Consider the following 13867-nt stretch of genomic DNA (forward strand, 5'->3'; position numbering starts at 1 on the left):
ACACACTTCATTATCCCCGCACTGATTATCAGAACGGCTTCCGGCCTTCATCCGTCTCGCCCACGTGACCTTAGTGACCCTGGGCACGGCACAACTCTCTCCCCCCCCCCCCAAATTCAAGACTTCAAAGGACCCACAGTGAATGATTACAATGCATATTACACTGAGGAACGTGCGTCATGGTACAGATGTTGGCACGCCTGTTACGTAATCTGGAGATTCCAGGTTCGACTCTCTGCCGGGACTGTGTTTCTTCTCAGTCCCACCAGGCATCAGCTGCTAAATTGTCTTAAACGGGACACGAACGCTTCCTTCCGAACCCTTACCAATTTACAAATAAAAACCACTGGAGCCCTTATAATATTTGTAGTTGAAAAGCGTCGTTATATAACACAGTAATCAGTCAAAATGGTGACTTCGAGGTTGTGTTTAATTAAAATAAATCATAGATCTTTTTCACCGGAATTGAAGTATTTTTGTTGCAACACGTTCTGAAAGCGTCTACAAATTTTGTATCAAACTGTTTTTGGCCCAACCGATGTGTACATTTAACTCGCGTTTTTCTATATTACTTTAGGTCGAGTTCTTGCGATGGGCCGATCCCCAATCTAAGGAGTATTGCCAGATGTCTGAAGGACTTAATTCTGAATCGTGAGCAATAAGATATAATTAATGAAAGCTCCTTAATGATGATGATGATGATGAGGGTGGTGAGAGTGAATATCACCAAGAAAGCCTAAATGGTAACATTTCAGGTTCTCACGGCGACGTGTATGACGATGACAATGTTCCATGTAGCACCGCTTAGCCCTGACGATGGAGGCAGTAAGCACCTCCAAAACGTCGGTCAATTTTTCTACCAGACTGCACGGCCACCGCCTCCGTGAGAACCTGAAGTAGCACCCACCGAACAGAATGTAACTTTGTCAATGCACTGACAGACGCGTGTCTCCCGCAGGTCCGGAATGCGACCGCGGTCTTCATCATCAACCTGAGTGTGTCGGACCTTATGTTCTGCTGCTTCAACCTGCCTCTGGCTTCCTCGACGTTCTGGCAGCGCGCCTGGAAACACGGCAACTTGCTATGCGAGCTGTTCCCCCTCACGCGCTACGGCCTTGTGGCTGTCTCTCTCTTCACCGTCCTGGCGATCACCATCAACCGCTACGTGATGATCGGCCATCCCAGGCTGTACCCCAAGTAAGTCGATTTCCGTAATCTTTACAGCAAAAACCCAATGTGCGCATTCCTTTCAATGCTCCTAACGAGATAATCTGTCCAGAAACACAAGCCCTGTTTGTTTAAATAGTTCTTAAAAGTTCAGTCCGTACCGCGAAGAAAACACTACACTTCACCATTACAAAAACTCAAAATATTTAAGAATTCAGTTCGTACCGCGAAGAAAACAAAACACTTCACCATTACAAAAACTCAAAATATTTAGTAATTCAGTCCTTACCGCAAAGAAAACACTACACTTCACCATTACAAAGATCGATTGGTTAACGCTGTTTAAGGAAATAATCGTTGTTTATTCTGAGAATCACGAGCCGACATTTTCGTGTTTTTCTTGAGGCTGCACATTCAAGCGTCTCCTTACAAATTCCCACCTACTCTCTATTTACGAACCTCATTCATTGTTAATCCACGTCTATACTTAAAACGCTTCGTTAAACAACCTAGTTACCAATCTATAATGAACTGGTTTTACGACTTTACAAGTGGTCGAAGCCCGCTTCGTACTCAGTTAAGTCCAGGGTTGAAATTTCAGCCCGGCGACAGCTTATTATGATTGGTTCTTCGTGATTTTCCTCAGCACGTTAAAGAAAATCCATATCCTTTGCAATTCATTAGCACCGAATCGCCTTACCATTCGCTGCCCTGAGCAAGGAACTTGATCTGGCTTCGTGTGTGTTTCAGGTTGTACAAGAAGCAGTACTTGGGACTCATGGTGGCTTGCACGTGGGTCTTCGGATTCGGCGCTCTCATTACCACGTGGTTCGGCAAGTGGGGGAGATTTGGCCTGGACACGAGGATTGGCTCCTGCTCCATTCTGCCAGACTCTCACGGCCACTCTCCCAAAGAATTCCTCTTCATCGTCGCCTTTCTAATCCCCTGCCTCGCCATTGTGATCTGCTATGCTCGCATCTTTTATATCGTCCGCAAGACGGCATTCAAATCGCGCCTCACGACGCGACACAATACGGTCACAGCGAATCAGTCGCGCAGTTCCGGTGCAGCCACCAGCAGCAACAACCCTGATGGTAAAGTGCGTCGTGGCGAAGGTTACGAGGCTGTCACTGTATCTGGAAGAATTATGAAAAAATGTAACTTCTCTCCAGAAGACTCCGCACTCGGGTCCTCAAGCACCGGTCCAACTATCACCAACGACAAAGGATCGTCCTTCATGGAGAACGGACACACGTCTCCCCCACCTTGCAACAACAACAAGTCTTCTTCAGATATCAGGGTTCAAATAATTGACAATGTCATCGGATGCAGCAGCAAATCTGACAGAATTATCCTGCCACCAAGTCCTAGTCTCCTCTCACCTCCATCGCCAATTCGCCTGAGACTTCCATTGCAGAAGAAAGTCTTTGGCGAACCTTCCTCTTCATCGGGCATCGACGCAGGAGCTGCAGGTAACGAGGAATATGACGACGAGGAAGGTGTTTGCAGTAGTCGAAGCGGAACTCCGACGTCTCTCTGTAGCTCTTCGACGATGGATCCCTGTGGGACGACATCGTCTTCGGCTCAACACAGTTTCAACCAGCGATCGAGAGGAGTGACTTGTAAGGGTCGTCGGAAGGAGAGGGTGACAACGGCCGGAGCTGTCAACTCAGCACTGTCGCATGTAACGAGTGCCTTCCGTGTGGGTGGTAAGATCAAATGCAGTACGAGTCCTCGACGACAAAGTACTTTCGCGGCTTCATCCGGACTTGCAACTCCTGGTAAGATGACAGCCAAAGACAAGAAACTCCTCAAGATGATTCTCGTAATATTTGCTTCGTTCGTCATCTGCTACCTTCCCATCACCATCAGCAAGACCTTCAAAGACTCCATTGACATTCACGGGCTGAACATAGCTGGCTACGTACTTATCTACTTGACAACGTGCATAAATCCAATAATTTACGTGGTCATGAGTTCCGAGTACAGACAAGCCTACAAGAATTTGCTGATGTGTCGGAGCTCCAGCCAGGAAGTTGCACTCCCTCAACAGCAGCCTGGTAATGGCGCGGGAGGTGCTGGCCGGAGCGTGTCCCAGAGGGCATGACAACGGTTGCACAGGGGCTCCAAGAAGCCAAGAGCCCCTTCGTCAGTTCACTTGGTAAAAAGAAGGTCTAATTCGCCACCGACGACGACCTCTGGGGAGGAAAAAGACAGCAAGACGTGATCACGGTGGCCGTACTTTTGGTACCATTCTCTGTTAAATTATGGCTGCAAGTGAAGTGACTTAGATATGAAGATAAATGAATGTTTATTTTCTGAGATTTTACCAAGAAGATTTCTATTCTTTGAAGACGAGAAAGCTGCGATTAAAGATGATATTAATCTTTGAGTTCTTTTCTTGCAAATGCTCTGGAACTACCATAGACATTTAGAAAGTTGTTTAAGGGTTCAGCATCAACGAAAATTATTTGTCAGAAAGTAACTCTACTTCAGTGTCTACGTGATTGTTACGAGGTCAAAGATTTACAAAGCCAAAGGTTGATAAAAACAAGTAATTCACATTAAAAACTTGAACCAAATAAAGCATGAATACAATTTTTGTAGAAGACTGGAGATTTTAACTGTAGATCCTTTATAGAGGACGTGTACACAAAAGGAAAGGCTTGTGATTAATATCCTTATTAATTTGTAATAAAAACAGTTCAGAGACATCTTGTCAAACTGCATTCACAAACAAACCTAAAGAATCGGTTTAGAATTTAGTTCATCGTAGTTAAATTAGATCAACAACAACAAAAACAACAACAACAACGCAATTGCTGCTTTTGCTCAAATGTCGCAGTTCTACGCAATGGAACTTTTGCTGCAGAGAAGAATCTAGTCTCAAAACGTTACCATAATTTTATATATCTATATAAATTTGATACTTTTGGACAAGCCGTGTTCGTGTCTGGTCGTTTGGTTAAAGGCGCATCGATGTCTTCGCTCGCCAAGACACAATAATCTGTTTCACAAATGGCACGCGTCAATGTCGAAGGCCGACAAGCAGATTTGGTACTTGGATGCCCCTTCAGCAAGAAATTAAGAGGATGCTGTACTACTAATGAGAGCCACGGATATTTGTCATCTTATTTCTTCAACAACAACCACCCCCCCCCCGCCAAAAAAAAAAAAATTGTTATGAGATTCTGTTTCCAAAATAAGGGAGTCCAATGTCACTTCAAAAATGTTGATAATTATGAGAAACAGATGATAAAATTGCAACTGAATTACGTTTTGAGAGGTATTTCTCATTATCGGCAGTAATCATTGAAATTAAGAAGGAAACAGTGGGCGATATTCAGGTTCTCATGGCAACAAGTACGAAGCTGAACGTCTCGTCATGTGTTGCGCCATGTAGTCTGGTAGAATCTCTGATGATAGAAGCAGCGAACGAAATTCTACCAAACTAGGCGGTGCAACATTTCAGAAGATACGGTGGACGTTTGAAATACGACACGCAAATTGACAGGAGTTAATTTACCAAATACGCGACTGAAATTTACAGAAACTTCAGTGTAGCTCATCCGAGTTACGAACTGCCAACAGTGTTAAGTTCATGGCAATTTGTGTTTACGGAAAGTAATTTAGTGTAGAAGTTTCTTTACAGAAAGTGCCTCGGGAACAATACTAACCGAAAAACATATCTTTAAGGGAAATATATTTAAATGCTGTGTAAATGAACCAAAGAGTTACTGAGGAAAAGATTCTTGTATCACGGAGCGCGAAAGTTTTCAAAATACAAGGTCGACTGATAAATTGTATGTTTTGTGTTTATAGACATTCGTCTGAATAAATGTGTAAATATTAATTGTGGAATATTTTACAATGTAAAGCCTGGATCACGATAAGATATAATGTTTAATTTGTTTAAATGCGTTCTACCGCAACGAATTAAAGCTAAGATTATAATTATTGTTGTATCTGGGTAAGAAGTTGTGTTGCCATATTTAGATCTCACAATCCATAAAATAATGTAATTAACCATTTCATTGCTACGTTAGCAACTGCTGTGGATTCTCCCCAAGTCCTGATTCCCTCTCACCGATGGAGAAATCAGTTATGAAAATTATATTTATCTCTTTCAGTGTCATTAAAATTAGCAGTACGTTTCGCGACAAGAAATCCCGAAATATCTTTATTTAAATAAATTATATGTAATTCATAAGTGCCATTGATTCTAGTAGCAAGTTGATGAAATTCATACTGTCGGTGAAATATCAACCAGAATGGTCCAGACTGTTCCCAGAGGATGTCAGGAGCTTATAAATAAAAGGTGAGATCTCAGGGTCTCATTGTGGGAAGTATGATGACTGTTTTGTGTGATGTTGAACTCGATACTGTGGTAGACGTTTATCGACGTTTCAGAGATGACTGATACCGTAATCAGGAGACTGTAGATGGACTCAAGAAGTGCCTCCGAAACGTTGGTAAACTTCTACGAGACTACGCAGTGCAGCACTCAAGAAGAAGAATAAGAAGAATGCGTAAGTTTGTGAATATATTAAGAGTAAATACAGTTCACAAAATCTGAGTGAGTCTACTCGAACGCAGCCTTGGGGAATCACTCGGATGGACCTCTGTTCATCTAATTATGGAACACAGGAGGAAATAAACTTTTAAAAAAAAAGGTGGATGTTTACTGCAGTGATACTTCAAAGACTGCAAGATAATACATCATTTATTATATCTGGCTAAAATTACAAGGGTTCGTATTTAGAGTTAAAGTGTGTCTTTCATTCGGCTATACGAATAATTTCTTACGGAATTTAAAAAGTCTGACTTAAACCGTTTCTTGAGTCGCTGAATGTCAACCGATCGCTCAAAAACGTTCACTGTGCAGCCAAAATTTTTAAAGGCTGCCATAGAGTAATAAGGTAGTAGTTCTCCTGTAACTCTAAACATGGACTCATGGGAAATTTAGCTGAGGCGGTAATGACGTCTCTGCATACGAAAGTTGCACCACTAAGCGATGTTATTTTCGGTACTGTGTCAGACGATTGTATGTGTGTGTTGCTCTAGGGAAGAATTATTAAATAAAATACGCTTTTTGGTAAATAGCATCTTCTTCAGAAGATTTATTCTGTACGATCCTTTCCTAGCCACATCTGACATTTATTCAGAATACGCGTGCGTGTGCTGGTTGAGAGCACAAAGCAAGATTCCGCACTCATAACTCACAACGAACACAAGCAAAAACGGATTTTAAGTGTGTTTCAAGTTTTAGCGCGGACGAAGAACGCGCTATATGAGCCCGTCCACGTCTATGTCACCCCCCGACGAGGAGACCGCATTGCCCACTGGGTGGGAGGCACTGAGGGTCCACGACCGATTTTGACGTAACAGCGACGAATGCACGAGGCGAGTTGACGTAATTTCAGATAAATATTTACGAGGGGATTTTTTTCCCCAGTCAACCAATTACTTTTTAATTATTATTCAAAAGCAAAGTTTTCCCCTTGGTGGTCTATACACTTCATTGCTTTCCCTATCTCTGTAATTCGAATTAAATTTATGGGGGGTGGGGGTGGGGGGGTTTAATGACTGATTTTTGTGTCAATATCGATGTGCACAGGTCACATCATAAAATGTTCACGTCCATTTTAACACAAATCGTCTCTCGTGACATATTTTCTATCTGTCAAAAAATTAATTACATTGGAATCCAGAAAACACGAAAGTGTTGTAATGGGCGTTGGATACGTCCACCGCGCTCAACAATCCTCATGTCTGACGCAACAGGTCATTTTTATGTTTTAGGTCATATTTGTATTTCGGTTATATTTTGGGTATAAAATTCTTTCTTGAAACTACATTTCTCAGGCATTTACAGTGAATCTTTCAGTTAGTTAAGAAGCCGAAAGTGCGAAGTTAAGAGGTTTCGTTAAAGATTTCGGCGAGGAATGTTTCAGTTCTGATGGAACAATTCTGTGCTGTAAACTTTGTGAAGTTAAAGTTACAGCTGGTAAGGGATTTAATGTGCAACAACATTGTGATACGGCCCTGGTGACTTACTCCTCCTTGATACAGTAAACCACTCCTCTATCGCTGTACTTTTCGATAACGCCATGAAACGTTTGTGATGTCTGAAGTTACAAGACCATATTGTGCGACAATCTAAGAAGATTTTCATTTGAGACCTTAAAAATACACATCGTTATACATTGTAACGCTGCCAAGAAAGGAGAATGAAGAAAGGTACTTAATATTTTGAATTTTGTTTATTTATTTGTAATTAATGAATTTGAAATGCATGAAAGACTCTTTCGTAAATTTTATCTTATTTTTATAGGAGCACGTATTCTCAACATCTGATGCTGATCCAAAACGAGGCATTTACAACTTAAAGCGACTGAGGTTTTTGATTAAAATTACTAGGAAGTCAAGTAATGTAAAAGTTGTACATGCATATGTAAATAAATAACATGATTGAAATACAAAACGCATTTTTTAAATTTTAGCGAATATTTTTTCATAAGAAATTAGGTCATATTTTGCCTTTTTTGGGTCATATTTTCATGCATATTTCTCGGTTTTTTAGGTCATGAACATCCGAGCCCCAGTAATGAGTAACCTCGGAATTAAACGTATAGAAGACATCACTAGATGTGTCATTTTTAAGTGTGGTAGTTTTTTTTTATAAAGTGCGATGGTATTAAAAAGAAATCTGGCTTGGTCTCGGGCGCCATTCGGGTTCGCATTTATTTTGTACGTCTGATTTAAAAACGTCTTTATGGGCGGTTTTCCGTTCATTATAAAGTTTTATGGCGTGTGCAAAATCTGACATATGGATCTCAGCATCCTGCGATGACCCGAACGAACTTATGGATAGAAGAGAAAGGAAAACCACGTCAAAGAGCTATCTGTCACTTAGAAAATACACGGTAAAAAAGTGGGGGGGGTGTTGATACTGGTGGATTCCAGAGGCAACTGAAGTTATTGCTGGAAATGAAAAATAAAAAATTCCGTCATAAACAAACATTCCCATGCCAACCATAAATAACGCGTGTTCCACAGAAAACAAAATGTCGATGTGTCGTTATCAATTATGACAACTGTACTTATCAACAACACCTACAAACTTTAAAGTTTCATTATTTATCTTTTAATTTTGTGACAATTACAACATGGCTGTGACGCGAAGTTAATAAATGACATTTCCTTCAGGCAAAAAAATTATTACGAAGATAAGAACCATTGGTTTTACAATTATAAATATTTAATTTTAGCCGTAATCTTCAGACGTACAAGAAACGATTAACTGAATAACAGGCTCAATCTTCCATGGACTCCATACCTGGGTCACCTTGTCAATTCCCAGTAAGTGGAATGAGAAATAAAAACAATCGAAGAAATTAAGTTCAAAGCCCAACTTCAATTAGATCTTCGGTCGATTCTCCAAAGATTTTCAGTAACACGCCACACACCCGAATTATAAGCACTAAATTATAAAGTTAACTCGTCCGTCCGTCCGTCCGTCCGTTCGCAGTTTTATCTCAGAAACGACTTTATGGATTCCGATAATATTTTTTTGTGTTGGAGTTTGTACGACTATGACAAACCTTTACGTCTTCATAAAGGTCGTAAAATTCCTGGCAAAGGCAATTGATTATTAACTTTCAGACGGACGCTTGTACGATAGATGGGTCCAATTCATCAGCGCGGGTGGACTGTTCTTACACTGCCATGTTTCCGCGCCTCGAAAGTAACCCAGCCGAATGCACAGAGAAAAGCGACTTGTGAATCCTGGAAGATTCATACAGACCCCCGCGAAGGAATGCGTTATCTGTCGTCTGCCTGGCTCCAAATCAGCGGAGCAGAACTGAGACGGGAAAAGTCTTCGCGGTGTGGGCGACGATCAACTGCCCGTGAACGTTCGGTTTCTCAGCTCCAGCGTCTGGGCTATCGAGCGTCACTTTCGCTTTGTGACGAAGAAATGAAGGTTTCATTCGGATGTCAAAGCACTTAAAATTGCCGAACGCTTCAGATACGCCTTAAAAAAAATCCCTGACCGACGATAATTTGACGTCATAAAGGCAGGTGACCTGTCCTTCGAAAACGTGGCAAACATCAGATGTTTGGGACGGACTGTAACAAATCAAACATACATTCACAAACAGGTTAAGAGCAGATTCGGTTCGGGGTCGCATTTCACTTTGACGTGCCCGCATTCTAAAGTAAACGCTGATATAATTTTACTTAATGTAAGTACAGGACGACGTGCTCGAATCTCGTCTCTAATTTGAGCAACGACAATACTTGGACACAAGACAAATAAACTAGGAGGAGTGTAGCACGTAAAATGGAACGCGCCATGCCAGAGGGCGCGTAGATAAAATGACTGATGTACAGGAAACCATTTGATTTGGCAAACGTGCGTCGTAAGTGTTCACACGCTCAGACCCTTCTGCCTATATATCTGTTTATTAAGATGGTCGCTTAATTAATCATCTACCTCGTTCCTTGGCTGTTTATCTAGCAACATCGACGTCTGGTTATTTGCTTAAAGTACAACGTGTTGGCGCAGTCTGTCCGTTCCCCCTTTCCGTATCCTGATTTGCGCCACTGCACTTCCTGTCAGCGCAACATCCGGATTCCGCCATCTTTTATTCACCGCGACGCCTTGCATCCTGTCTCCCTCCCCAACCCCTCACGACGCCCTCCCTCCATTCGGCTGGAAGCTACCAAGAACTCAGTCGTGGTAAGTTACAAGTATCCCGTGTGGTGGTCTTCCTCAGTCACTAGACAAGAATGGTTATTTAAATATGCGTTTCGAGTGCACATAAAGTCCAGCGTCGAATGTTAACAGTGATTGTGTGAATGACGAATTTGGAAGAGATGTTATCCCACCTTTTCGCGCGTGGTGACTGCGAAGAAGCGCGAAAGACTTCGGGTCAGGACATCTTGTCTCTGAACCAGAATTACAACCGGGGGACCTTCCAAAACGCATAGCAGCGACGCCAAGCGATTGATTTCTACACTAAATGCCACTGCGGTACCTTAAATCTAGCAACTAACGATAACATGAAATACTAACCTAACCCAAATATTTCATGGTTTCACTTGAAACGCTGATAGTTGCTAAGCTGGTCGAGATAATCCGCGTCTTCTGATACCCGAAGGCTGGCCGCCGTCTGTACAATCAACCGCAATTATTCAAAACCTTTTTCTCAAGGATCCCTTTATTCATTCCCCTCGGTTATGTCGTTAAGTGATCTCTTGCTTTCAGATTTTCCGGAAAACGTTCGTATGAATTTCTCTTATTTCCCTATGCGTCCTTCAGGTTCAACCAATCGTATCCTTGGTTTAATAACCGTAACAAAATTAATTAAAATGTTATTAACGTTTAGAGTCTAGTGATACCTACACGTAAAATGTGCTTTAATAATCAATAACTCTTCATTTTGTACTTTTGTGTATTTCGTACGATTCTAAAAATAAACAGCGATTATTTCCTTAATCGCCGTTAACCAGTTGATCTTTGTAATGGTGAAGTGTAGTGTTTTCTTCGCGGTACGGACTGAATTCTTAAGTTTCATTTGAAAGAGCTTCGACTCCAAAGGTTAATTAGCGGTTTAGTCGTATTATTTCCTTAAACAAGGTTAACCAGTTGATCTTTGTAATGGTGAAGTGTAGTGTTTTCTTCGCGGTACGGACTGGATTCCTAAATATTATTCAGATTCACTTTGTCTTCAGAGAGTTAACTAAGGTGAAAACGAGTTAGTAATAATAATTTGTAATCATTCATACAATTAGAGAATTTCCACAAATAGAAATCTGTGTAAAACTCGTAAGAACTTTTCGCACTAAGCCCAGAAAACAAGCAACTCATTTATTACTAATGCAACGCGCTGTCCATAAAATGTTAACTACGCCCGTGAATAAACATTAGCTGTGCCGTTCTCTTTATATGTTGAGGGTTATAATTCTGATCGACAATTTCATTAACACGTCGTCTTTCTATCGGTACTGATTATTTCCGGAAATGTCCTTGCCCGTTTTCGCGTTTGGCGATGATCAAACATATTGGCAAAGAGTCGAGAATGTAGACAGACGGGCACATTAAAAGAGTAATTGCAAGCGGACTTTAACGTAAATCGTGTAGATAAAGTAGGACGCTGCATTCATCTTGTTGTTGGCGGTAGCTTCCGCCGATACGTAAAAAACCACTTACGAGCCTACACGACGTCACAACCCATAATTCAAGTCTTCACCGCGGTGAAATCTCAGATCTTACATTGATAAATTGCGAAGTCAGCTTCATGTCAATCGGGTCTTAAGAGACGTATCTGAGTAAAATGTATGAAAATCAAACTCTTCCACCAAGTTTTATATAAATCCGTTCAGGATCTCCATACTTTAACGACCTACCACTTAGTCGTCAACCTGGCGCGCTTGGAGATGGGGCACGTGTTAATCTATTTTCTGCGTGTTCATGTCTCAAAAGAAAACAGAAAAGTGGTAGCAAAGGAAATCTATATCAGGGATGATATATGTTCCTACCCCACAGAAAAAAAGTTCGTCTCTCTTATCTGAATTTGTGGAAAAGTAATTTAATTTCTGGAATTTTCAAAATCTCGTTGTTGACTCCTTCAGTCGTATAAAAGTCTGGAACTGATTTCTCTCATAGAAGCTTTGTAATTATGATAAAGGGTAACGTTTGCTGAGAAAAGTACAGGATGTACCTTTTAAAACGTAACCCAGCATCAATCACATCCTTCTGTACAAAAATTAAATCAGAAGCAGATCTAACCTTTAATTGAGATCTGTTTCAAGGTCACAATATTTGCTAGGCCGCTGCTCAAGCGAGTTGCGTATTCTCGAGCATTTCTTCGCATCAAGGACGATCGGCGATGTCGGTAAAGCATTTACCGACGCCTATCCTGTCGAGGGAGTACCGAATAAGACCACGATACACCGACTGGTCATTTCCAGCATCTCCGAACTGAGCGGTGGCAAGCTTCAGGACGAAAGCCAATTTCATTCACTTCAGTTTCGAAATTCCTTGATATTTACTTTGTCTGTTTCGATTTAAAATTAAGTTATACCACGTAAAAGAAACAAAATATTGTTTGTGGCCTGTCCACTGTAATGGCAAGTTTTTCTTCCGTTCATTTTAATAATAAAGTTTTTAAGAAAATACACATATCATTGGTCTGCACTCGGCTATAAAACGGTATAAACATAACTGTTTTAAAAACTAGTTATTTATATGAACGTTTTACGTCATTTTTATTACATTTACAAAACAAAGGATTGGACGATTTTCGGAGCCAAACCCACATGAATTCTTACATTCAGGGTCTTCTCGCTTGTGAGCAATATAACCAACAGATAATCGACATCAGGACTTTTGCTAACGAGTTTACGTGTACAAAAAGCAGAATTTGTGGCTGATTTATTAACCATTCATTATTTGAAGTCGATGACAGATCCGTATTAACGATTTCTGTTCTCGTGAGATTTTAATTTTTCGCGACGGCGATTCTGAAGATGGCAACCCTCTGGGATGTTGCGCCGTGTAGTCTAGTAGAAGTTTAACGACGTTTCAGAGGTGCTTACCGTCTATCATCAAGTCGATCAGTAAATCATCGACCTCATAACTGAGGCAGGAAGCAACTTTGCAACGTCTGTAAAGTTATACTAGACTACGAGGCAGACAGTCGCGCTAATTCTGTTGCCTTGTAGTGAGCTCATTTTTCTTATAAACACGCGCTTCTCGCAGAAAGGTAAAAGAATACTGTAATCTAATATCTCGTTTATACGTTAATTAAGACGCCGTTGCCTTAAAAGTGCTTCAAGGAAAATATTATTCAAATTTTACTTACGCCCGTAGAATCTATAGACAGAGATCGAAGTAACAAGTTTAAGTACACTAATGTTCTCTTAACTTACAGAAGAAGACACATGACAGTGTTGGGTTGTATCGCCATGTGGACGAATATGTACATACCAACGTTTCGGAGGAGCTTATTGTCTCCATCTTCAGGGCTAAATGCAGAATATTAACATCCTCATAGAGGTCTTTCTCGTGTAATTTTTCTCGTTTCGTTGAAAGGTGTTACACGTTGCAGGAATACTAAGAGGTCGTTAAAATTACTGTGGATTGGTATCGAGACCCGATCTGAGGACTTACCAGTTGCTAGGATGCGGGCACTGCGCCCGTCATCCGTTTCCTGCGGGGTGGAAAGACAATGCAACGTAAAAGAACTGAAACGAATGGAGTGGAACGGGAAAGTGGTGGGGGTGAGGGGTAAAAGTTGGTTCCTCCCTCTTTGTTCACTTAGAGGACGCAATTAATCGCATGCAGACGGAACGACACGGACAAAGCGTACGTCATTTCCTCCTGAAGTCTACTAATTGCTTCTTTCGTCGAGAGATGGGGGTAAATACAGACGCAGGCGGAACCTTCATTTAATTATCAACGATTCCCGCAGTTTAAGGCCACAAAAATTTTAGAAGACACTAATTGTCATGCGGGTAAAATTTATTTAATTTTACTTAATTTAATTAATGTGATTGATAAATTGGGAAGGATGTGGAAGGAAGCGGTCCGGCCTGATTCAAGGTACTGACGAAAACCACGAAAAATAAAACTCAGTCTCCGAACCGGTGTTTTAACCCAGTGTAGATCCTCGTTTCCCGATGTAATCAAAAT

At 41.1% G+C, this 13867-nt stretch overlaps 1 protein-coding gene and 1 long non-coding RNA gene across 2 annotated transcripts in view; one reads left to right on the forward strand and one right to left on the reverse strand.

Annotated features, from left to right (window-relative positions):
* LOC110832122 (G protein-coupled receptor moody) overlaps positions 1-6270 on the forward strand; it is a 122156-nt gene extending 115886 nt beyond the window's left edge. Inside the window, exons 2-3 of the mRNA XM_087354302.1 lie at positions 959-1197; positions 1918-6270. Of these exons, the coding sequence (XP_087210428.1) occupies positions 959-1197; positions 1918-3274 (1596 nt within the window). The 3' untranslated portion in view covers positions 3275-6270. The remainder of the gene's footprint in view (positions 1-958; positions 1198-1917) is intronic.
* LOC110832123 (uncharacterized) overlaps positions 1-13867 on the reverse strand; it is a 173015-nt gene that overhangs the window by 9783 nt on the left and 149365 nt on the right. The gene's annotated exons all lie outside the window — the stretch shown is intronic.

The sequence above is a fragment of the Zootermopsis nevadensis genome, unplaced genomic scaffold, assembly GCF_977971745.1.
Source record: "Zootermopsis nevadensis isolate Lab colony 2312 unplaced genomic scaffold, Znev_1.0 Znev_ptg000002l, whole genome shotgun sequence".
In the NCBI taxonomy this organism is placed as follows: Eukaryota; Metazoa; Arthropoda; class Insecta; order Blattodea; family Termopsidae; genus Zootermopsis; species Zootermopsis nevadensis.